This window comes from Panicum virgatum, chromosome 9N (assembly GCF_016808335.1).
Source record: "Panicum virgatum strain AP13 chromosome 9N, P.virgatum_v5, whole genome shotgun sequence".
Classification (NCBI taxonomy): Eukaryota; Viridiplantae; Streptophyta; class Magnoliopsida; order Poales; family Poaceae; genus Panicum; species Panicum virgatum.
In genome coordinates, this window is record NC_053153.1 from 69,397,127 (window position 1) to 69,421,993 (window position 24,867).

A 24,867-nucleotide genomic window follows, 5' to 3' on the forward strand; every position below is an offset into this window, starting at 1 on the left:
CCTGGGCTCATAGCCATACAACACCACGAAAGGAGATTTAGTTGTAGCAGAGTGGGGACTGGTATTATACCAAAACTCAGCCAAAGAAATCCATTGACTCCATGCAGATGGACATGCATGGACAAAACAGCGTAAGAAGGTTTCAAGGCACTGGTTGACACGCTCGGTCTGCCCATCTGACTGCGGGTGATACGCCGTGCTCATTCGTAACTGAACATCAGCCAGACGAAAGAGTTCATGCCAAAGTGTACTAGTGAATATACGGTCACGATCAGACACAATCGAAGTTGGAAGTCCATGCAAACGGTAAACCTGATGGTGAAACAGTTTGGCAACAGACAGAGCTATAAAAGGATGCTTGAGCGGCAGGAAATGAGCATACTTGGAAAAGAGATCAACAACCACCATGATGCAGTCATAGCCACTGGACTTAGGCAAACCTTCAACAAAATCCATCGAAATTACCTGCCAAGCCGAGGTGGGAATAGGGAGTGGCTGTAGCAGACATGGCAACTTACTTCTATCAGGTTTAGCCTGCTGACAGATCAAACATGATTGCACAAACTGCTGCACAAACTTTTTCATGCCAGTCCAGGCAAAGAGTTGCTTCATACGTGAGTAGGTAACAGGCACCCCAGAGTGGCCACCCAAAGCAGATGATTGCATAGCAGACACTAGTTTGGAGTAAAGTGATTCATCCTGGCCAATCCAAATCCTATTCTTGTATCGAAGGAGACCATCTCTCCAAGTAAACTCAGGTACTGAAGATGGATCCAGAGCCAACTTGGCAATCATACCTTGGGCCTGAGCATCACCAGCATAAGAAGCTGCTACTTGTTCCAACCATACTGGAGTTACAGAAGATATCACCAAACATTCGGAGTCAACAACAGATCTTCTGGACAGAGCATCAGCCACCCTATTGTCCACACCTTTCTTATAAACAATCTTATAGTGAAGGCCGAGCAATTTGGCAAACACTTTCTGCTGCCATGGAGTATGGAGTCTCTGCTCAGACAATTGAACTAAACTTTTCTGGTCTGTATATATGATGAACTCTGCAAACTGCAGGTAATGTCTCCACTGATGAACAGCCTCCAAATTTGCTAAATACTCCTTCTCATAAGTAGACAACCCTCTGGATCTGGGGCCAAGGGCTTTGCTGATATAAGCTAGAGGATGACCTTTCTGTAAAAGAACTGCCCCAATACCAAGACCACTAGCATCAGACTCAATACAGAATGGCAGGGCAAAATCAGACAGAGCCAAAACAAGAGTAGAACTGAGAGCTTGTTGCAGAGTTTTAAAAGCTCTTTGATGCTCTGAAGTCCAAACATACACTACACCTTTCTTAAGAAGTTTAGTGAGAGGCTTAGCAATGATCCCAAAATGCCTCACAAATTTCTTCCTATAATAACCAGCTAGGCCAAGAAACCCTCTCAACTCTTTGACATTTGCTGGAACAGGCCAAGTTAGCACTGCTGACACCTTACTAGGATCAGTAGCAACACCATGCTCACTAATAATATGACCTAGATAAGTGACCTGCCTTTGGGCAAAAGAACATTTAGACAATTTGACTTTCCACTGGTCCTTCTGCAGAAGCTGCAAGACTTGCTGAATATGCCCCAGATGCTCAGCACAAGAGTTACTATAGATCAGTATATCATCAAAAAACACCAACACACATTTCCTGAGTAATGGTGCCAAGGTAGAATTCATGGCCTTCTGGAAGGTACCAGGAGCACCAGACAAGCCAAAAGCCATAACTCGAAATTCATAATGCCCTGTATGTGTCTAAAAGGAAGTTTTATAAGCTTCACCAGGTTTCAACCTAACTTGATGATACCCAGCTGTAAGATCTAAGCTAGTAAACCAACTGGCCTTGCCAAGTTCATCCAGAAAATCATCAATTAAAGGCACTGGATATTTACACTTCAAGGTGATGACATTTAAATGCCTAGAATCCACACAAAACCTCCATGTTTTATCCTTCTTTTTAACCAAGAGTACAAAAGAAGAAAATGGGCTGGTACTATGCTGAATTATATCTTCCTTCAACATCTGAATAATTTGGCGTTCAATTTCATCCTTGATAGCTGGAGGATATCTGTAAGGTCTGACAGAGACTGGAGAAGCACCTTCAATCAAGAGAATCTCATGATCACAATGCCGAGAGGGAGGTAACCCACTGGGTGATTGAAACACATCTTCATACTGATGTAACAAGGCAGCTAATTCAGGAGGCACATTCAGATCCAAAATAGCAGAATCTGTGAATAACACATCACAAACCTCAACAACAGAATGCTCAGGCAATTCAGGCCCTAGGCCTTGTAGAATCACAGAAGTCCCTTGATAAGGAATAGACATCCACTTTTGTTTCCAGTGCACCTTCATAGGACTGAAAGTTTCCAGCCAGTCCATACCCACAATAATGTCATAATGAGATAAGGGAATCACCTTCATATCAGAAGTGAAATGGCAACCTTGCAGAGACCACTGAGCACCAAGTAACTGAGACTGACACTGCATTTTGTTACCATTGGCCACCAACACATTCAGAGATTGAGGGAGTGGGGACAGACCAGACAGATGAGCAGCCACAGTAGCACTTATAAATGTGTTAGAACTACCAGAATCGATCAACACAAGTACCTCTTGATTCTAGATGAACCCTTTGAATCTCATGGTCTTTGGAGCCTCCACACCAATGAGAGCAGCTTCAGACAGAGAGAAAAACAAGTGCTCAGAACCAGGCTGAGAAAAATCCTCCTCAGACTGTTCCTCCTTGAACTGAATCAGATCATATAACTCCTGGATGACATGCAACTGCACAGCTTCAGGGCACTTGTGGTTTCTGCTCCATTTCTCAGCACACTTGACACACAGGCCCTGTTGGAAATATGCCCTAGAGACAATCATATTTCCTTGTATTCATGATTAATAAAGTGTTCCTTGAATATCCATGGATGACACCTTGTATTGATTAATACTTATGTGAAGTATTTGTGAAACTCTTTACTTGTATGGATATTATAAAGTATCCCTAGTCGGAGTTCATGTGAGGACACACATGAATATTAGACTAGCACATGTATTAGTTGATTGACTACGTTTCACAAGTCATGGACATGGGGATGTCAAACTAATAATGTGGGCTCATGTGAGACATGAGACTGAACTGACCCAACACGAGATGATGACTTCTCATTACACAATATGTACGCTATGTCCTAAAGATGTGAACCGACTTACTTATGAGCCATCAAACGCTGCACCGTAACAGGGTAGTCATAAAGGTGACTTTCGGGTTTGTCAAGAAGCATGTTGTGAGATATAGTCGGTCAAGATGGGATTTGCCCCTCTCTACAAGAGAGAGATATCTCTGGGTCCCTCGGGTGATTCGGATCAGGAAATGCATGGCCATGCTGGGGTTAAGAGTTAACCAAGGATTCCGAATCACAGAACCGAGAAAGAGTGGTCGGCTCTAAGGTAGACCAAATATCGTGAGGCAAAGGGAACATCATGTATATGATATTGTGGCGGCTCGTCTGATATGATCTTTGTGTGCGTAAAGGAGTTGACATGTCTTGCTAGAGGTCACTGTCTACTATTGGGCTGAGTAAGAGTACTCGGGCCATGTCTATTCGTATGTGAGCCCATAGGGTCACACACTTAAGGGAATGAAGCCCGATAAGGATGAGATCCGAATTAGACTGGGCTTAGTTGCACTAATAGGCCATTTAGGCCCAAAAAGGACACCCAAGGTGGGGCCCAAGGCAGCCCACCTATGGGGCTATATAAATAGAGGAGGGGGCGCCTAAAAACCCTAGCCCTGGCCCCTGCTACAGTAGTCGCGGGTGAATAGTGCCGCCCCTCCTGTGCGCCAAGCCCGAGGTCGCCTTCGCGGACCTAGCAGTCCGGATCGTGACGCTTCTTCCCGTACGTGTGGATACCTTGGAGGTGCCGCATCTGCTGCACAAGGACGAGCCGCACGTGAGGAAGTTCACGCAATTGCACTGCCGGCTTCCATCTGCACTACACCGACGCGCTACAGAAGTTCCGCAACCGCGCGTCTAGTGGTAATCCCGTGATCTATAACTGCAGTAATCCTGGTTTACGTGGTAGAAATTTTTTGTTTTTGCTACCCCATATTCCTACATGCCCTTAGCACGACGATATGCACACAGAGCTGACAACTTGTCATCTAAGAAACGGCTTCTACTTGAATCTGGTGCACGAATGCCATCAGAAGCAGACTGAGCAGAGACTTGTCCGATGATGGAGGCAAAGGCAGTGGTAGAGGAACCCTTGCTGGTGAGCGTGCCGAATAATCAGCACGAGGAAAGTCACGTGACTTGTTGCGATCCAGCACCTCCTCCTGCAAAAGAGCGAGCACGCAAGCAGTATCCAAATCTGGAGGTCGCTGAATGACTACTGCAGAATGAATATCACTTTTAAGCCCATCAACAAATCGAGTGGTATAGTACAGCTGATCGGATTTAGACTCATATGCGGCCAACTGATCAACCAACCCAGAAAAACGCTCAATATACTCTGCTACCGATGTGAGCTACTTGATATGGAACAACTGACGAATAATCAATTCATGGTGATCCTTACCAAAGCGATCTAATACCAACTGACAAAAACTAGACCATGAACAGGAAGGTAGTTTGGGCTCAATGGACTGCAACCAGCGAGCAGCCGATCCAGTGAAGTACATGGATGACAACTTGATCCAGATCTTAGAATCTACTTGGGATAACTCAAAATAATCCTCAGCACGGCGGATCCAGAGTTTGGGGTTCTCGCCATCAAACGCTGGGCACTGCAACTTGGGAATCTTACTAAACTAAGAACTACCAACAGAGTTTAAGCCGCCCGAAACAGGGGAAGGAGATCGCTGATGGGAAAACACAGGAAGAACAGGCTTAGTAGGCTCGAACGACATACCCTTGACCAGGGAATGCGTGTGAGTATACACGGACCCGTGCGCATTCTCCCGGATGTTGTGATCGACGCGGTGCCCATCGGGGCTGTCGGCGGGACTGGCGATAGCATAAGGAGCCGAAGCCGACACAAGTGCGGGGAAGATTCCCACCGCCGAGACGGAGTTGGACTCGAGCACCACTCGATTCACGGTCTTGCGCATGGCACCAAGCTCCATGTGAACATCGTGGATGGAGGCATCCACCTTGGGCTTCCACTCGCCGAACTCGCCGGCCGCATCCTCGATGCGCTCGAAGCGCTCGTCGAACGCGTGCTCCACGCCCTCGATGCACTCGGTGACCGACGACTTGAGATCCGCCATGGACACCGAGAGGGACTTGGTCTCGTCGAGAATGGTCTTCAAATTGGGCTCCATAGCTCTGATAGTTTTGCGGAACCGGGTGAAATGCTCGTGGTGGATTTCGTGGGGATCCAGATCGGTGTCTCTGATACCACTTTGTTAGCAGCAGGAAGGTAGTGGAGAAGAAGATTGGGGAACAGCTAGAAGAATTGGGGCAGGGCGGAGGTCAGATTAGAGGAATAAAGTTGTTACAAGCTTGTTCATGAGTTTCTTCCTCCCCACGCTTACATTATATAGCAGAGCACTCACGCACGCCAACCCGCTAAGCCTAGTATTCTCCTTCCCGGGCCGAGTGGAACGACGAGGCCCATTAGCTGTAGGCATGGCTTGATCAACCGAGCTAACACAATCTTAGTAGTTAGTATCACTAATTATTTAGACTCCTTCTAAACGCTCGATATGAAGCCACCTAAGTTCTAGGTTGAGGTCTTCGAAAACAAGAAAATTTCTAATTTTTTTTTGAAAAAGCAAAATATTTGGTCATCAATTAATATATGATAATAACCATTGATAATAACAGTCATTGGATTTACTTTGCTTTTAAAAATTACTCATCTATACCATTACAATAGATAAATTATTTTATAGATCATATTGAGACTTGTGTTATATAAGAAAACTTAAATCTATCTGAACTGTTTTCAACCAATGGTCGGACCGGTTAGACAAATGAGAACCATAGAACTGAGCACCCTAGCAGTTCGATGACCTGATCCTAACAGTATAACACAAGTCGCAAGTGTCTGAAGCGCATCGCACAGGAGCCCGCACGCCGAGCCACGTTCACGTTGCACCGGAGCCTACCGGCAGCGGGTGCTGCGGGTGCAGAGCACAAAAGCATTCCATTTTTTTTTTGTCGCTCCAGCAAGCGTCTCGCCTCGCTTGCGACTTGGATATTTGGGAGGCTGGTCTGACCGCGACGTGTCAAGAATATTGGTTGGTGATTACTGACTAGGTGGGCTGGCTTTGGCTCGTTGCTTGGCTTGAGAGTGGGCGTGGCGTCTCATCTCGGCCAACGGCTACGTCTAGTCGTCTATGCCTTATCCACTGCTGGACTGGTGGTGATGCACAAGCAAACCGGTTCCCTTCAGAACTCCAGCGCCGACAGGTTCAGAGTTGAGACTACAGACCTCCACGCCGTCATAGAAAAGGCTGGAGAGGAGACCGCCTCGGTTCTCGGATGTGGAGATTAAAATAACCGACAGCTACTAGCTCGTCCCTCTGTGATTCGATTCCATGAGCGAGAAGAAGAAACACTTAGCTGCCTGTTCAGCTGTCGTCCAGGTGGACACTTGGAACGGAGCAAAAGTGCGGTCGACGTGGAAGCTACTAGGGCCAGGTGTAACATCTTGGATTTTTCCGAAATATTATAAAATCGAAAAATGTGAATTTCAAAAAAAAATCGTGGCAATACTGTAATTATCAACCTAAGTAGGATTTCTGCCTTCTCAAAAATTCTAGTAATTAAAAATTTCTAATGTAATTAAGGTTATTAATTACTAGTGTGAGAATATTTGGAGTTGTTTGGATTTATTTGGCTCTACCTTGTTTAATTCGAATTCGAATTGGATTTATCTTATTGTGGAAATTAAATTGGGGTGCGCCCTTCGATTTAATTTCATCTCCTGACCCTTGAGTGGGATTTAATTTGAATTATGCCATTCAAATTAAATCCAAATCCTATCTGACCCTAACCCGCTAACTTATCCCAGCCCTGACCCCAAACCGGACCAGCCCGCTAACCAGTCCGAACCCAGGTCCGATCCAGCCCGGTTAGACCCAAAACCACCTAAGCCCATCAGCACCTAAACCCAGTTAGCAGTCCAGCCCACCTGGCCCTTTCTCTTTTTCCCGGCCTGCTCCCGCGCTCGGCCTGGCCTGCTTCACCCGCGCCCCCCGGCCCGCTAACGCGCGCGCGGCCCAGCTCGCCAGCCCGCACCGGCCTGCCCGTGCGGACGCGCCTGCCGCTTGGCCCCACCTTTCGGGGAGGGGAAAACTATTCCCCTTTCTCTCCCACGGAGACCGCCCGCTGCTCTGCTTTTTGCCATCCGCCTCCGCGTCGCGACAACCTGGTGAAACCGCCGCGCCCGCGCCTCGCCGACGTCACGGCGCACCCCCGCGCCCTCCACTTTGACCGCTCCTGCGCGCGCCGCGCCCAAAAACCCTAGCTGCAGCCGCGCGATGGGCGCCACGTGCCCTTGCGCGCGTCCACAAATCGGCCTCCGGCAATCCTCGGCATCCGTGCCTTGGAGCGCCCCGCGCCGAGCCCAAACCCTAGCTGGCCGCCTATAAAACCCCCACCGGCCGCCGCAAACCCTAGACCCCCAGTGCTTTTCCCCAATCCAGAGCCGTCGCCGCCTTCTCGAGGAAACAGAGGAGAGGGAGAGGAGAAGAAGAAAGAGCCAAGCGCCAGGAAGAGGGGGAGAAGGAGCGCGCCGAGCACCCGCCGCTGCGTCCGGAGCCGACGTCGCCCAGGAGGAGGAGGACGCGCCGCCACAGAGGACCTTCGCCAAGCCTGCGTCTGTTCGACCACATCGCCGTTGCGGTTCTCCCTGCACGGCCTCGCTTCCTCGCTGCTCCGACTCGCCACTGCGTCGCCACCCATAGCCCTCGAGCCCATCGGTAGGCCGCTGTCCCGTTGCCCTCCACCCTACCTTGCTGTCCGGCGTGAGGGCCGCCGCTGCCGCCGATGAACCTTCTTTAGCACACCCCTAGGATCCCCTGTCCCTCATTCTTGTGCAGGAGCCCGACGCGCCGCGTTCCAAACCCGCAGCCCACCATCTCTTGTCCTCGTGGCGCTGCACCACCGCCGTGGCCACGCCATGGCCTTGCCGTGGCCACGCCCGGCGTGCCCGCTCGTGGAAACCGCCCAAGGCCGCACTTTTTCTAACACCATGGCACGCACACGACCAGCTGTAGTGAAGCCGAGCCTCGCCACTCCCTCCTGGACACGAGCATAGCCGCATCATCGTCGCACTTGCGACATGGCCAGTCCTCTTGGGCATTTCATCGAACACCTTGTGGGCAGCCACCAGTCCAGGCTGACGCGCACCTGGCACGACGCCTATGGCGTGCTTGATGTGCCACCGTCGCGTTCCACCTCCGCCTCGACACCCTAGCCCTGCTCTGGCCCTCACCGCATCACGGTGGACCGGGAACGCCCGCGTTCCGCTCGCGAACGCACACGCCCCTTGAGCATGCTCACGCACACTGGCCACAGCCTCGCCCACCGTCGCGTTGTGCCCTCGGCCACGTCGACGCGCACACGCACGTGTTTCCGCTGCCATGACCACGCCGTGCGCGCGCACACCGCTCCGCCATGGCTGCGCCATGGTCTTCGCCATGGCCACGCCTCGCAAGCACCGGCCGAAAGGCCATGCCTTTGGGCATGCTCCGCCCGTTCCGAGCCCTTGCTCGCGGCCTACCACCGCGCTGTGGACATTTCCCGTCTCCGCCTCGCCGCCGTCGAGGCCAAAGGCCACGCTTTTGGCCATGCGACACCTTGATCGAACCACCGCTGGAGCCACCAAGGATGAGGAGGGGCCAGATCTTCGCCCAGAAGACCGGACGCGCCCGCCGGACCTCGTCATCGCCACGCCACCAGGAAGCCATCGTCGCCCAGAGAGGAGGAGCCGTCCGCACCGACCCCGCCGTCGTCATCGCCGCCGCCGGAGTACCCTGCCCTCGCCGCTGCGGCCCGAACCGTCGAGGAAGATGAAGCCCGAGCTCCACCCAAAAACCCTAGACACGCCGCCGGAACCTGCCGTCGCGCCGCGCCTCTGCTCCGCCGTCGAGCCTTGCCACCGCTCTGACCCACACCGAGACACACAGCCGCCCATACACCCGCTGACCCGCATGAGATCATGCCCGGCCACACCGGATCCCGATGTCGCCTACCGTCAAGCCCCGCGTGTCAGCGAGTGCAGCCACCGCTGACCGGCAGGCCCGCCTAGCTAGTGAGAGAGAACGAGAGAGTGAGGGGGAGTTGTACCGCTTTCGGCCCAACAAGCCAAGAGCCCGAGCCGGCCCAAAACCTGAAGCCAAACCCGAGCCGGCCTGTGAGCCGCCAACCGAGCCGACCCGCGATCCCAAGCCGAGCCTTGTTGGGCCGTTGTGCACTTCCGGCCCAATAATCCTTACACCCTTTTTCTTTTTCTGTTTTAACCCTTACACGTGGGCCCCACTTGTAAGTCTCTGCTGTTAGGCTGACTAGTGGGACCACTGACTCGCGGACCCCTCTGACCCAGTTGACCAATCAATGGCCAACGTAGACGTGGTCAACGCTGACGTCAGCAGGGCCCCTGCTGACGTCAGCAGAACAGGCTCCTCAGGTGATGTCATGATGACATCATGCCGACGTCATCATGCCACGTGGCACGCTCTGGTGCTGCCACATGTCACCTTTGTGTTTTTCCTTTTTTGATAATCATTTGTTAATTCCAGAAAAGTCTTTAATCTTAGAAAATTCACAGTAATTTACCCGGAGCTCCCAAATATATGAAACCAATTTCATAATTCTTCTAAAATCCTAATCTACACGTTAGAATAGGTTTTGTTGTGAGTTGGATCTGTTTTTAGCCTGTTTTATGCATTCTTACACTTTGGCCCCTGTATTTATACATAATTACGACTAGGTCCTGACGAGAAGGAGCTGACCGACGTCCCGGACGATCAGAAGATCCAGAAGGACTACCCCGACACCCGAAGGACCCAGAAGTACGTACCGGACGACCAGAAGACGTCAGAGACCAAGGAAGACCACGAAGACCTATCAAGTTCACGCACATTCGCTATTGAATACCTATTAGGCATTTGCTTGCTAGATACGCTATGCTCCCAAATTGAGTGTGATGAAATGAGCTTGCATGGCATTTATTTACCGTATTCCTTGTTTCCCATACATAGATGTAAATTGTTGTATGCTATTGCTTCTATGAGTGAGATTGGGTATGGGAATATATGATATGATAGTCCTTGCTTGCTGGAAGATGCCTCCACATATATGGGAGTTGGTGATTAGGTTATAGCGGGGGCGAGCGGACCCTTTTCTCTGATCTTCGGGTCGAGAGCCGGGGATTGTGTGTTGGGCACGATCCTGTGAGCACCTGTAATGGGTGACGGGCACCTGTGGCGGGTGCTAGACCGTTCCCGTGGGAACATTATAGAGGTGTAGGAATGGAGGAGATACTTGTGATGGGTATCGATTGCAGACCGTGTTGACGGAATGCTAACTTGGATGAAGACGCTCGCCTCAGCGGGATGAAGGACTTGACTTTGTGGCCCTAGTGACGGAACTATGTCAAACGTGCACACCACTTATCTTTTATGCGGGGGGACCCAACCCGAGCTAGCTATGCGCGGCACCATTACTGCAGGAGGATAGTGTTTCAGTGTCAGGGGGAGAGGGCAGGACCCCATCACCCCCGATCGCAGGATCCATGGAGATTCTATTCTAGATAGTTTTACAGCCCCGGGCGACCTTCTGCGGGAGGACGCGCCCCAGACCGGGAGTAGGATGGTGTCGTAGCCGTTAGTTTCGTTGTCTGGTGCCTCGGAGCCTGTCGGCCGACGGGTCGGCTGGCGAGGCGAGCGGGTACAGGTGTACAACCCCTGTAGTGTGAAAACTATACGGATAGCCGCGTACTCGGTCATGTACAACTCTGGATCTGGCCCCACAAATGTAGTTAGAACCACATATACTTTTCTACCTCTCTCTAGTACCACTTTCCTGCTCGGATAGCAGCTGAGGTGCGGGGAGAGGGAGTTCCCGCACCGAAACAGGGTTGAGATAGTTGTAGCGGAAGATAGGAGACCGGGAGTCCGGGGATGCCGGAGCTGCCCGCGTTGAAAGGTGACTTGGATGACATATATATTGCTTGCATAGGAAAACATAACCTATCCTTGGTTTTATTCTTATACCGTTTGCATCCACATAAAGCTTGCATACGGATGGTGACGTGAACCTATCCCGTCCTTGGGGATAGATTGATAGATGCAGGATCCGAGTGAAGGAGTCGACAGGACGACAAGGAAAGCAGATGTGAAGGATGGCCCGAGCTACACTCCGAGCTGCATGTGGAGAGAATTCATGAAGATGAAGTTATCCAGAAGACTAGATACCGTTTCCGCTTTCTTTTTGTTTTCTTTTAGCCCAAGGGGCTTGTACTCTGAGATTCGTAGTATAATCCTTCGGATTATGTAATAAATAAACTCATGTGATGTTGTAAACGCGAGATATGTCTGTGATGCTCAATTGAAATAAGATCTGTATGTGATAGCTGCTGATTCAGGAACTATCACGACGATACAGAGAGTCGGGTTCCCCTTTCGGGTCTGTCAGGTGCCGACATTGCGCGATCAGTCTGCAGGCGAAAAGCACCTACGATTATGGGTGGGCAGAATACCCGAAACCCGATACCCGAACACGAAAAACCCGAGCCGGAAAAATCCAAACCCTAATTCGGGTTCCAACTCACGGTACCCGAAATTATTACGGGTAATTCGGGTATTGGGCCACGGTACCCGAAATACCCGAACAACCCGAAAAACAGCCCAGCCCAAATATGTTTATTGATTGTAGCCCAGCCCACCGAACCCCTAAACCTTAACCTACCACCCTGCCCCACGGCCCACACCACGCATCCACCACTCAGTACCCTCCCACAACCCCAGCCGCCACTGCCACCGCCCAATCTGCCCACCGCGCCACCGCCAGCCCGGCACCGCCCGCTGCCCCACCACCCGCCCGGCACCGCCCGCCGCGAACCTGCCACCGCGCCGCCGCCGCCACCACCGGCCGCGTGGCTCAAGCCATCATCCGCTCCTAACCCCCGGCACCACCGCCCGGCCGTGCCAGCGTACCCGATCCCCGGCGCCCACGCCGCCGCGGACCGTCCCGGCGGCGCCGGAGCCTTCCTCCTCGGGGAGCGTCGAGATCCGTCCGTCGGAGTCTCGGAGATGACCCCTGCCGAGGCGCTGCACCTCCGGTCGTGCCTCGCCGGCGAGCTAGGCCGCGTCTGCGCGCTCCTCTGCCCCCAAGACGGCGAGTTCCCTTCTTCTCTACGCCTTCTCCTCCAGCAGGGCGCCACACCGCCGCCGCCAGTGCCTCAGCCCTCATCTTCTCTAGCCCGGCGGCACTGCAATCAAGCCATCAGGAGCAATTCGGGTAAACCCGAACCCGAAATGTCGGGTTTTGATTTTTGACAGCAAATTTCGGGTTCCAATTTTCGAAACCCGAATTTCCAAAAACCCGAAAAACCCGACCTGAAATATTCGGGTAACCCGAATGCCCAGCCATACCTACGATCCCCCCCCCCCCCTCCCCCCTGTTGGGAAAGTAGCTCCCGTATATACTCTCCGAGTATGCTCAATGGAACGGAACCGTCAGCAAAATATCAGATAATCCCTTGCTGGCTGTACGAGTGCAGCATAGGGCAAAGGCGCAGCCGACAGTGACCGCAGACTGAATTCTAATGCAAAAGATTTTAGGTAAAGCCACCATGTATATGCGGATGCATCCGTGTGACCGGCTAGTGGTGAAGTGATGCCTGGTGACCATCAAAGCAGCTAGAAATCTCTCTTTCACACGCCAGCATGGGGAGAAATTTCCAGGACAGAATCGATCTGACATGGCCTCTCTCTCGTCCCAATCTCCTCCTAGCCGGCAATCAATCGACCCGAGCTCTCTTTTCCTCGTTCCGCAGCCATAGCTTTCAGAATCCAAAGCATGAGGTCGACCAAAGGTGCAGATCCGCCGGAGGCTTATCCACGGCAAAGATCTCGGCCGGAAAGCGGCGACCTCCACCGCCCAATAAGCACGGCAGCGGATCAGCGAATGAGCCCTTTTATCATACCTGGAAATACTTTGCAATACTTTCCAATGCCTCCCAATACTTCTGCAAAAAAGTTTTTTTTGTTGATTTTATTGTTCAAAAAAGAAATCAAAACCTCTCGGGCAGGGAGACGAACAGCGACGTTCTCTTGTTTCTTCAGCAACGCTCGTGCATCCAGCCATCCAAAGATCCACGTACGACGGCTGCGTCCAAGTGCATGCACCAACAGGCATCGAGGAAGCCAGACTTCTTCAGACCTCAGTATTTTTTTTCTTTTTTGAAGATTCAGTAGGAGCACTGCTGTATACATAGGGAGAAGAAGCATTGCAAGTCTTTGCGTAGCTGTGATTACGTAAATAACTCTGAATTGATCTTACTCCCAGCATTGAAAGTAAACTAACTAATTCTCAACGCAGGGCCATCCAGGGGCGGATCTAGAATTGAAGTAAAGGGGGGGCTGAGTTTCCCATCTTCTTCCTCTCTTTTCCTTCTTCTTTCTTCACCTTTTCTTCTTCTTCCTCTTCATTCATGGCTAGAAATTGTAGGGGGGGCTCAGGGGGGCTCCAATGGACTGCATGGGGGTAGGGGGGGCTCCAGCCCCACCTGCCCCCATGCTGGATCCGCCCCTGGGGCCATCTCGTCTTTGGTCAGACTTGTTCAGGCCTCGCGGTTTCCTTCTCTTCTCCTGTGTTTCTTTACTGATCGAGTGAACGCCGGGCTGGTTGTGCCCGGCCGGCAGGTCCGGAGATGGGCCAATCAATCATGAAACCGATCCGGAGAGGGAATGAGAACGATTGGCCGATTGGGGGGTGCAGGTGACGGGATGAGGCAGGAGGAGAGGAGCCAGGGTGTCGATGAACCTGTCCGGTTAGGCCCTGCATCCGGGGGCAGACATCTTGTCACCTTCAGGGTATCATATTTACAATCATTGTGTCAGCATGAATGCTTTGAAATGTGATTCATTTTTGGACCCACGTTCACGGTGCTCACAGATGCCAATCGAGCTAGAGAGGAACCTCCAGGTGTCCACTCCAGCAGAATTGTTGGCTGGCTGGAGAGTGGCATCTCGTCTCGGCTATTCCCTCGCTCCCTGTTGCGGCAGCACACGCGAGCCGGCGCCGACGGGTTTCAGACATCAGACTGCGACCACAACCATTCCTCGTGAAACACGATGAAGAGGAGAGGTACATGGGTGCTGATGCAAACCGAGCACCAATATAATTATCATCTGCGTATGAGTGATCGTAAGGGTTTGCTGCTAAGAAACCACGGGATCAAGTTCTCTGCGAGTGCAAAGCCCACAGCAAACACAACTCTACTTGCTTGCAGTAGTGCTTGACCCTGGCTGCTTGCCAAAAGACATGCCACGGCAGCCGTCGCCGGTCGCCCCTGTGTGATTCCGTGAGGAGAAGAATCGGTGTTCCCAGTCTAGGTGCCGCCCGGTGCGGCTGACGTGGAATTGGTGCCGCGACGGCGCCATCGATCTGCACGCGACATGCATCTACAGAGAAAATTCCAGGCAAAAGACCCAACGTTCGTTTAGGGAGGAGAGGAAAGGATCATTGCATCCAAGATTAATCACGACCCAAGGCAAGGAAAAGTATATCAGATAGAACGTGTCAAAAAGTATTTCAGGCCCCCCAAAAATATTTTATCTTCGGAGTTCGGAGGACAATACATCAGCACGCGAATGCCTGGCCGTACGAGGACAGCATATGCCAAAGGCTTAGACGAAAGTGACACGCAGATTATATTCTAATGCAAAAGATTTTAGGTAAAGCAACTAAATAACCTCGCATGGTTCAGTGGGATCAGCCGATGCAGCCGCATGCAGAACGGCGTGCATGGTGACCACTTTTTTTTTCTTCGACACCAGGAGCACAGGTGTGTTTAGTTGGTGAAAAAGTTTGGTTTTTGATACTGTAGCATATTTCGTTGTTATTTGACAAATAATATCCAATCATAGACTAATTAGCCTTAAAAGATTAATTTTGTACTAATCAGTTAGACTGTATAATTAGTTATTTTTTCAAGTATATTTAATGTTTCATGCATGTGTCCGAAGATTCAATGTGACGGGTACTGTGCAATTTTTTTTTTGAAAACTAAACAAGGCAGATTTGAGAAGAAAGCAAGTACAGATTACAAGGTTCATGGTGACCACATGAAAACCAGAAATCTCCTGCACAAGCCGGCTGGCAGAGAGAGAGAAAAAAAACATACACGCCGTGTTTTCAAATCATGCGCTGTCACCCATATAGTGGCAGATATCAGATAATCTCAGGACTCATGAGGATTCAACCAGGCGGGAAAAAAATTCTTCGGCGATGGCTTAGAAGTCCAAACGAGGAAAGATCAAAGCAGACCAAACGGGATTCTTATCCACAGCATCGATTGCAGCCACAACCACCGCTACACTGCACGACATGAGAGCGCGACGCCCCGGCGGCTTATCAAAATGCCAGACCCCAATGCATCAAAAAAAAAAATGCCAGACCCCAGCTCCGCCCCCGGCGCGCCAAGTTGTCATTCCTTTCCAGGGGACCAGCACCAGCTGCAGCTGCGCCGGTTTCTTTTTTCGGCAGATGGCATCATGGATTCATGGCAGCTCGGAGAAGAAAAGCGGCCCCTGGGCGCCGGAGAAGCCACTTCGCCGGCTTATCGAGACGATGCCGATGAGACGCAGATAAGGGGGGCCACAGGCTACCCACCTCGCGGGCGTCGTCAGGGTGCCACTTCCCAATCGCTGTCGAATCCCCCTCTCCTGTGAGAGAGTCGACACGGATCGGATTAGCAAAATAACGATTATCAATTCATTATCCCCAGAAAACAATATACATTTGTCTTTGTCAATCGTTCTTAGTTGGAGACAACAAGAGACGAACAAGAATTGCAAAGATACAAGTGCCTGTTTCTTGGCGTGGGGGAAGAGCAGCGACGCCATTTCCTTGAGCCATACAGCAGTTAGCCACGTACGTATAGGGGTATAAGTTATTGATGTTCAGGTGCACCTCTAACTCTCTTTAGTTTAAAATTTTATACTACTTTAAAATCAGATTTCATTTTGAAAAAATAGTACAAAATTTTAAATAAAAAAGATTAGAAATGCACCTAGGTCACCAATTTGCACCTGCAGGTACGTACGCGCAAGTACATGCACCAGCAGCGGCTTGCAGGGAGAAAACGCCGGTCCGGTCGCGAACGTCTGCAAGGTGGACTGGTCAATCATAAAAATGGTAGAAATGCCCAAGGAAAACAACACGCCAACTTGCCGGGAGCAGGAAAACTATGTGGTGTGTGTGCCAGCGTGGTTGATAGATGATGAGGCGCAAGCGCCAGGGTGTCCACCTGGCCAGTTAGGCCCTGCACCGGGGCTCAGGGAGGTGAAGTATCCAACCATTTTGTCGCTTTCAGAGAAACATTAGAAACCATTGTGGCATTGTGTCACATCCACTGTGTCATCTCAATGGCGTTGCATCAAGCCGAGAAGTGTTGCGGTAAACATAGGACGCTGGACTAAGCAAACCCATTGGGGAGGCACTGACAGAAACATCCCAGCAAACGTAACCCATGTATAGAACAGCAAAACCTTCAGACTCAACCGAACACCTGTGCTGGATGAGATGCTGAATGCACAACAAGGATCATAAAATGCGTGGATGGTACCAGTCCCCAGTATAGAAGGCACAGCTGATACTTGATGCACACTGATCACTACTATATTGATTGATGAGATACATTTTCCAGTATATTACACTTGACTTCCAGAAATTACTGGAAAATTACAAAATGCTACAACACCACTAGCTCTAATGGAAACATTGGTAAATCCTAGATTCCCTGACATGTACCCCATTTCCTAGTTTCCATAATTTGAGATGAATTTTCCAAGAATGCCCACAAAGCAAACCTGTCACAATCTATGGAAAATGGCTATAAATGCCCTATACAGTTATCCAGGATCCATTCTGTAGAACAAACTGATTGCTCATGTCGGTGATGCACACATTTCAAGCACATCGAGCAGACAACCAATCTTTCGACACAACGAAAACTACAACTAAACAAAAGACAATACACAAAATATATTGAAACCAAGGGCTAAGTAATGCAGACATGGTCCTTGTGACCTGTAGCATATTCCTAAAATTGTTCCAGATGCTGCAATTGCCAACTACCAGAATGCTTCAATCAATTAAGACTGTTCCCATCAAAATTAGCAAAACTGTGCTGGACTTGTTGTACAGTAGCCTTATGGTAACAATAGGAAACCTCCGCACCAAATGTCTCCTCGCAAGCTAGAGGGTTAGCAGACAACAAAACATCAGCCAAGAGCAGCTAAACAAGAATGGACTTCTAGCTACTACAAGAACATGTATCACACACCTTGAACATGTTTTCATTGGCACCATGACGAGGGTGGCCTCATGGACACATGCACTTCATGTTCTTCAGGACCAACACGGAATTTAGGGACAATAATCTCTAGGACTGTCCCTGTTTCGTCACGGTATGCTTCCAAAGTAGCGTCTTCAGGTATCCGGGTAGGCAGTGGAATTTCCCGAACAAACTCTCCCGGTGGGCAATGCTCAGGGGAAGGATCCGCCAACTTGAAGGTCCGATCATGCCTTTTCAGGAATGGCATCCGACCAACACTAGTGCATGATACCTTGACAATCCCATTTGTAAGAGTATTCTTCCATGAAACCTTCACCTTCTGAAAATCAGCGAAAGGCAGGCTAATGATGATCAAATAGCCCTTGCTATCCTCATATATTGTTTTTGCAGCAGTAACTGGCCCAGAAGCATGGCGCATCACACCAGTGAAGTCATTCGTCCATGATGGCTCAAAAGCATGGCTCACGTCCATGTCATGGGCCTTGTCTGAGTTTGAATTGCTGCAATCCTCTTCCATGGCAGCAGGCGAAGAATCCTTCCTGCGCTTGTAGCAGGTGGCTGTGATCTCCATACCATCCCCAGAACTGTGATTGGATGGCTGAGTTGAGAGGTTAAGGCCGGAACCATTCAGCAACTTCTTGTGCTGCCCATGTGAGCTGCTCTTTGCAGGAGCAGCAGTTGCTGCCCTCTCGAGCTCAAAGTCTGTGCTCGGCAAATTCCTCCACGACTCAAAATCACTTGCCTCAGTTGGGATCGAGAAATTGACATCCCTCCCAGTGAGCTCCATCCACCTCTTCATATCAGCTTCAGGTACACTCGACAGGTTTGGCGCCCTCACGATCTCAATCCCATGAAGACACTGTGGATTTGAGAGCCCACGATAGTGCTTGCGCTGCATCCGGTGCGAGCGGACAAACCCTTTATCTGCACTGAATGGGAACTGTGGCTCCCCAAGGCGCGAGTGCCCATTCATGAAGCTCCTCAACTGCATCTTCCCCAGGGCATTCTCCGGCCGCTCCTTGAACACCCACATGTACATGTTCTCCATGTCGTGCTGCACCAGGAAAGCATCCAGTGTGGCACTATTACCGTTCCCGCCGGCAGTGGCTGACTTCGCCTTGGCACCCTTGTCGGCGGACGTGACCGGCTTGAAGTAGTGGGTGAAGAAGAACCACGCTCCCCAGATACTATCATTCCTCTTGACGCACTTGCGCGCGGCGCTGGAACCGGAGCCCTTGGTGTGCGAGACGGCGGCCGTGGCCGCGGCCGCTGGCGGGGCCGTGGCAGGCACGGCGGCAGCCGGCGAGTCCGAGTCGTACTGCTGCGGGCCGCCGAGGCCGACGTCTAGCATGTCGACGTTGGAGTCTTGCAGCGCCGGTGGGGGCGGAGAGGGGTCTGCGGCGAGGGGGAGGTTGATGTCAGGGGGGACGACCGCCGCGGCATGCAGGCAGCGGCGGAAGGGCCCCTGTGGCTGGAGGAAGAGGTCGAAGTCGTCGTGGGAGGCGGTGTCCATGGAGAGGATGGTGTTGGGCCCCTGGTGCGGGAGGTGGGCCGTGGCGGTGTCCATGGAGAGGGCGGTGAGCAGCGACTCGCCCATGGCGGCGGCCGTCGGCCTCCTGGCGGCGCGCTCGTGGTCCGCCTGCCGCTCCCCGTCCGTCGCTGCGCTGCCCGAATCGTCGGCGCTTCCTCCTCCACCGCCTCCGCACCGCGCGCTCCTCTCCTCCGAATCTCTCCACGAGCATCAGTTAGCGACCAGGCTTCACACCTCCCTCGCGTCCATCCGCCGGCCGAGAGGAAACGGGGTGGCGTTTGTACCTTCAAATCACGCGGAAACCCCGCATCAATCCCCCCACCCAGGAGCAGGCCCCAAATCTAATCTACGAAGCACGAATCCGGAGATCCGGTCCAGGCGCCAAAGGATAAGCACGTACCTACGCAGGTCCAAGAAACCCGGAGCTCTCAAATGGAGGAACCGCCGAACCACCTCCAACGACGACGGTCTAGAGAGATCCCTCCTATTCCCCCTCTCCCCTTCCTGTTCCCCGTTGCAATCAAATCAAATCGGACGAAACGGAATCGGCGAGGGCTCGTCCCGGGCTATGGATGAGCGCAGGCGCGGCGGGGGTGGGGGGAGGTGGGAAGGGGGAAGACGGTAACGGAGGCGGGGGCGAGTTAAAGGCAGGCGGCGGTGGGGCGCAGCCAGCCCGGTGAGCCGCGCCCTCCCCCAGAAGGAGCCTGGACGCGGGGTGGGGTGGGGGGCCGTTACTTGACGGTGACGGCTGGATCGATGGCATCGGCGCGGAGCGGACGGGGACGGGGGGACACGCCGCCCTCCCGCAGTCGCGCGCGCTGGCTGGTAACTCTTCCCAGCGGCCAAAGCAGGCGGCGCGGGTGGTGGTGTGGCGTGGGAGGCCGCGTGGGGTGGGTGGGTGGATGGGCTCGCACACCGAGTCCCGCTCGCGCATCGCCCGCTTTGATCTCCTTGTCTTCGCTTTGGTTTTTCTTTTCCTTCCCCCCTGCGTGCCGGTGCCACCCGTCTCGCTACGCTTCCGTGTCTCTCCACCTCCTATGGGTTTCGTTTCCGGCGGGGATGAGGTGAGACGGAAAATGTTTTCCCTGGGACTTGGGGGTGAATTCGAATAAAATAACGAGTTTAAATAAAATACTGCAAATGCAGGGGACGCTGCATGGGTGGCGCTGGGGCGAAGACCTTGTTTAATGGGTGATACGAGTACATTACGCGCGCTTGCGCGCGTCTTGCACGTTTTGCTATATATGATGATTTTTTTAATAAAGGAATAAGCATTTGAATTGATGATATTTAATCTTTGGTGAGCAAGAAGAAAAATGGATGCAGAACTGCAGTATAGAATAATAAAATTGTTTGGTAGGTTTTAGAGGGTTTGAATATATTACATAAGGCGCTTGTAAATAAGCAGTGATCATTGATTTTTGGACTACATTGAAAGTTTAAGTACTGACATAGGTATATGTATGTATATACATGTATACACACATGGCATGCATAGATATATGCATTAATATCAAAAGATGAGTCGTCCAAGCCTTAGGAACAATATTGCATGTTGTCTTGTTGATGAGTGCAGATCTGGATAGTTTTTTGAACTGCTCTAACCCTGTAAGTTGATAGATCAGTGTGAGTTTTGTTGTGTTTGTAAAAAAAGTTTGGAGAATCATGTGTAGTTGGAATAAGTACCTATTTGTCTTGTCGAAATGGCGCCAGGGCGTAGCTTGCGGCGTAGCTTGCCGTAGCCTGCCGCGTAGCTGAACGGGCCGTGTAGCTTGCGGCGTAGGCGGTATGATGAAAGGGTGATGTGCCGTCGTATCCATTTAATGCGGCAGACGGGCTCTGCGCGGATGCGGCGCATGCGGCTGCACTGTGTACCTCGGTAATATGCGGTCTACAGTGAGGCCTGACAAAAGCTGCTCCGCGTGCCGCGACGGCAGAGCATGCCTCAACCACCCGCATTGAACTATCAGTTCTTTGGTTCGCGATCTGGGTCTGCAAGGATTAAATAAAATTTGAATGTTAATGTACTCTAATTATCGCAATCTAGAATGGTTTACTATATATGAAAAGGTAGTAAATTGACAGGCGTAATAGTAGGCTTCATTTGGGTACTCATCGTCCGAACTTTCCCCAGAATATGTGAAGCCATGGAAGGTAGGTATATTCTTCATTCTTCTTTCATCTTCTATTTCAGCTGTAATGTTGGCAAATTGTGTATAAAAATATAGTTGTGCAGAAAGAAATGTAGTTTATTTATTGAAGAGAGGGAAAAAATGTAGCTGACCTTCGTACACAGCTCTGTTGCATTCCCTCACCATGTCTGAGCCTAGATCTTTTTCTGGATCTGGAATGAAAGAGTTATGAATAAGGTTTTAGGTATAGTAAGTTGTTGTAGTGGAGTAATAGTAGTTACCTTTAGTGTGAGATGAATTTTCATTGTGTGAGTGTACATTAGGTGGTATCCAATCAGAGGAGTTTTTTTGTACAGATAACAAGCTAGTTTTCATGGTAACAGGGAATGTATATATGACTGTTTCGTAACCAGTGTGACGTGGGTATGAGAGGAAACCTGTGTTTGGGATGGAATTGACACTCAATGCAGTCCCTTCGACGGTACAAATCCCTATTTTTTTGTCCATGGTACAGGTTTCGATGTCACAGTAGGGATCAAGCAATACAGAAAGACTTTTTATGTGAAATTCATAAAGAGGAATATCATGGACATCTATTGTTATTGGAACTTTCCATGCTTGTGTTTGGCATCTAGCATCATCAGACCATGGTGCTAAGGGAAATGTATAGTTGTTATCAGTGAGAATTTGTTAGCTAAGAACTTTGTCGTAATTTGTTTTGTCATTGAATTGTAAGATATAGCAGAAAACAAATATATGTAAGTTTACATATAAATGAGCTTCTCTAACCTTTTTTTCTAATACCCTCTGAAAACAAAGTACATGGACCTAGCCATAGGATGGGTCAATACGTGAAATTGTGATGCATAAGAGAACTATTACTGGACAAAGGTTTAGTTTCCGCATTATTCAAACAGTAAAGAGAAGTGCAAGATCTGAATATGAAAATTATTTGTCAGTATTAACTATTTTTCATTGTGCTTGCTCAAGTCAATCAAAATGTGATCAATAACCACATGTCAGTGACAACAGGTGCACAGACAAAACTGACCATGTTCTTGGTATTCTGATAACCACAGGCCAAAGTGATCGTTAAAATGCTTTCTTATTCTGTTCAAATTGATGTTGTGTTATTTTTTTAGTTATTTATGATCAAATTGTTTGTTTGCACACCACCCATCTAAAAGTTATTAATAGATGACAAATTACTCTCATGAAACTAAATAAAAGGATGTACTTTCCTAACAAAAGTAGGCAGTTGTCTGAACAAATAGAATAAGTGTTCTAAATTGCACTTATTTTTTTTAAAAAAAAACATGTTCTAAATTGCAAGCTCACGGACTTGAAAGATATTGGAAATAGGATATAACAACAAATCTCATAAGGGGAATCACTCGCCTCTTTCTTGCGCATAGCACCAATCGATCACCCACTGCAAAGAAAAGAGGAGAGATCAGAGGCAATCATGAGGGGGTTAGGTACAATTGCAAATCTAAAATATGAGTGAATTGTAGCTTAATCCCTCACAACTGAGAATAGTGCATACAAAATACAGATATCAGTCACTGATATCAGATCATGATGCTAAAGAAAAGACCATGGTGCTAAGGAAAAGTACTCACTGATATCAGACCATGGTGCTAAGTAAAAGACCATGGTGCTAAGGAAAAGTACTCACTGATATCAGACCATGGTGCGAAGGAAAATGTATAGTTTTTATCAGTGAGGATTTGGTAGCTAAGAACTTTGTCATAATTTGTTTTGTCATTGAATTGTAAGATAAAATAGCAGAAAACGAATATATGTAAATTTAGGAGGCTAGTTCAAAGTAAGCAAAGGGAAAGAAAAAGGAATCTCAAGTCTGAATGGGTATAGAGTTTTCACTTTCAAAGGAGTAAGAAAGTAAGTGACGGTATATATGTCACGATAATTTTAGCAAGTAAGATATTCAACTGAATTCTATTAATAGGAGACAATATGTCTATGGTTACAGACATGGTGCGCGTATAGGTGCAGGTTTTGTTGTTGTTTTTAATTATTTTAAATTAGCCATGAATCTGGTAAGCGGATACATACATAGCAGAATGCAATGATCTTAGTGGTTCTATTTATGGGTATATTGGTTGGAATAAATAACAAACCCAACTGAAATTATTAGGAAGAGTGTAAGAGTGTAAATAGTAGTTTACCAGGAATGGTAAAGCTGATGTGGAAAGTGTGAACAATTCATTTGGAGCTTTTCGTCCAAATAGGTGATCTCCCACTGTGCAGCAAAGAGATTAAAAGTTAGAGGTAGCACACGTTTGGTAATTAAATTTGGGGAATAATAATGAATGAAGTTTTTTTATAATATTGTTTTTAAATAATAGCTACAATTCATAGGGAAAGAAAACTCATGTTTGTCTGTATGACAATGGATGTACTTCACCTATGGTCTGAACCTGTGCAGTTATGTCTGCAGGGAATATTTGTCATTGCTAGCAACTAAGTCAATCTGCATATGAAGGAACATGTTAGTGATTGTGTAAACGGAGACCTAATATGAAGTAGAATACCAGGTAGGGAAGAAGCTAACGTAGAAAGCCTAGTTCTAGGAGCTTAATCCAAAGTAAAGAAGACTTTGGGGTTTATTTTGGCTGCAGCGGACGACTTAACATGGCTACTAAAACAGTAACTGGAAAACTTAATCGGCACCTACGATTGAGTTGTGTGCTTCTGCAGTGGGGAAAAAAATCAGCAAAGGCAGGATACGAAGATGCAAGACAATCATTAGAACCTATGGCCCCAATGCAGAACTTAATGCAGGAAGCTAGATTTGATGCGGAGTCGAAGCCAGATAGGGTTGGGAAAACGGGGAGGCACTAACTGTAACTGATTTGAGGGAAGGAAGAAGGTTACCGTTGGTGGATGCCGAGACCAGTGAAGCTGGCCAAGAGAGCACCTGCAGCAGCGGGCAGCGGACGCCAAGATTGGAGACGTTGGGGAAGGAGTTCGTCAGGGGAGGATGTGTGAGAGGGAACAGAACAAGAAAGAGAGGGATGAGAAGCCAGAGAAGTTTGGGGGGGGACGACGCGAGAAGATTCGAGGCCAGCCGGTGGCCGACTGTTTGTACCGTTCGATGACACCGGCCGGCGGCCGCGCGGCAGCGCTCATCCAACTGCTGCCCTCCCCGGCCTCGAACTTCATGGGGTGCTGCGAGTACTAGAGGCCGTGCAGCAGGGGATGGGGACGGCGAGGAGGCCATGGCACGGATCCGGCCGTCCGGGCGGCGCGGATCAGAGGCAGCGCCAAGGCGGGCTGCGCGGCGGAGGCAGCGAGGCGAGGCGAGGCTCAGGGAAAGTTCTGGGACTGTTAGATGCACATCACGCGGTCCATATTTTTTTTGCTGACGTGGCCCAATGAGAACGCGAAAAAGCGTGGGTCTTTGACATTTAGAAATTATGCCGACGTCCCCCTGGATTCTGCGTATTACATCTGGATTTCGTGGTATAAAAAAATTCCTGTTTCGGAAGTAGCATTCATTAGAATACTGTGTTATTGCGGTCGGTACGCAAAAAAAAATGAAGAAAAGCGGCAGTACTATACTACTAGCACGTCCTTCCATGGGACGGGTTGACC

At 49.8% G+C, this 24,867-nt stretch overlaps 3 protein-coding genes across 14 annotated transcripts; 1 reads left to right on the top strand and 2 right to left on the bottom strand.

Annotated features, from left to right (window-relative positions):
* The first annotated feature begins 8,641 nt into the window (after positions 1-8,641).
* Positions 8,642-12,559, top strand: LOC120689303 (extensin-like). Its single transcript, XM_039971602.1, has 4 exons — positions 8,642-8,990; positions 9,991-10,131; positions 11,635-11,687; positions 12,029-12,559. Exons 1-4 carry the CDS (start codon positions 8,642-8,644, stop codon positions 12,557-12,559), a joined length of 1,074 nt encoding a protein of 357 aa, XP_039827536.1.
* A 4,320-nt stretch (positions 12,560-16,879) lies between these two features.
* LOC120688029 lies at positions 16,880-19,778 on the bottom strand. Its single transcript, XM_039970152.1, has 3 exons — positions 19,518-19,778; positions 17,575-19,401; positions 16,880-17,486 (listed from the first exon to the last, which is right to left on the bottom strand). Exon 2 carries the CDS (start codon positions 19,181-19,183, stop codon positions 17,588-17,590), a length of 1,596 nt encoding a protein of 531 aa, XP_039826086.1. The 5' UTR covers positions 19,184-19,401; positions 19,518-19,778; the 3' UTR covers positions 16,880-17,486; positions 17,575-17,587.
* Positions 19,779-20,469: 691 nt separating this feature from the next.
* Positions 20,470-24,605, bottom strand: LOC120692964. Of its 12 annotated transcripts, XM_039976359.1 has the most exons (9): positions 24,362-24,600; positions 24,148-24,190; positions 23,439-23,512; positions 22,648-22,681; positions 21,687-21,740; positions 21,402-21,461; positions 21,205-21,311; positions 20,804-21,109; positions 20,470-20,723 (listed from the first exon to the last, which is right to left on the bottom strand). In XM_039976359.1, exons 1-8 carry the CDS (start codon positions 24,491-24,493, stop codon positions 20,804-20,806), a joined length of 810 nt encoding a protein of 269 aa, XP_039832293.1. In that variant the 5' UTR covers positions 24,494-24,600; the 3' UTR covers positions 20,470-20,723. The 12 variants fall into 12 exon arrangements, 6 of the variants coding, with proteins under 6 accessions (XP_039832293.1, XP_039832294.1, XP_039832291.1 ...); XM_039976360.1 differs by having other exon boundaries at positions 21,201-21,311; positions 24,148-24,602; XM_039976357.1 differs by having other exon boundaries at positions 24,148-24,599.
* Positions 24,606-24,867: the final 262 nt, after the last annotated feature.

Coding starts and splice junctions, on each gene's coding strand:
- LOC120689303 (XM_039971602.1), top strand. CDS start 8,642: ATGACCACGCCGTGCGCGCGCACACCGCTCCGCCATGGCTGCGCCATG. Junction 8,991..9,990: donor TCGCCCAGAGAGGAGGAGCC/GTCCGCACCGAC, acceptor AATTACGACTAG/GTCCTGACGAGAAGGAGCTG. Junction 10,132..11,634: donor AGACCACGAAGACCTATCAA/GTTCACGCACAT, acceptor TGTATGTGATAG/CTGCTGATTCAGGAACTATC.
- LOC120688029 (XM_039970152.1), bottom strand. CDS start 19,183: ATGGGCGAGTCGCTGCTCACCGCCCTCTCCATGGACACCGCCACGGCC.
- LOC120692964 (XM_039976357.1), bottom strand. CDS start 24,493: ATGGCCTCCTCGCCGTCCCCATCCCCTGCTGCACGGCCTCTAGTACTC. Junction 21,741..22,647: donor GTGCTATGCGCAAGAAAGAG/GCGAGTGATTCC, acceptor ACAAAAAAATAG/GGATTTGTACCGTCGAAGGG. Junction 21,312..21,401: donor CAACAGAGCTGTGTACGAAG/GTCAGCTACATT, acceptor CCAACATTACAG/CTGAAATAGAAGATGAAAGA.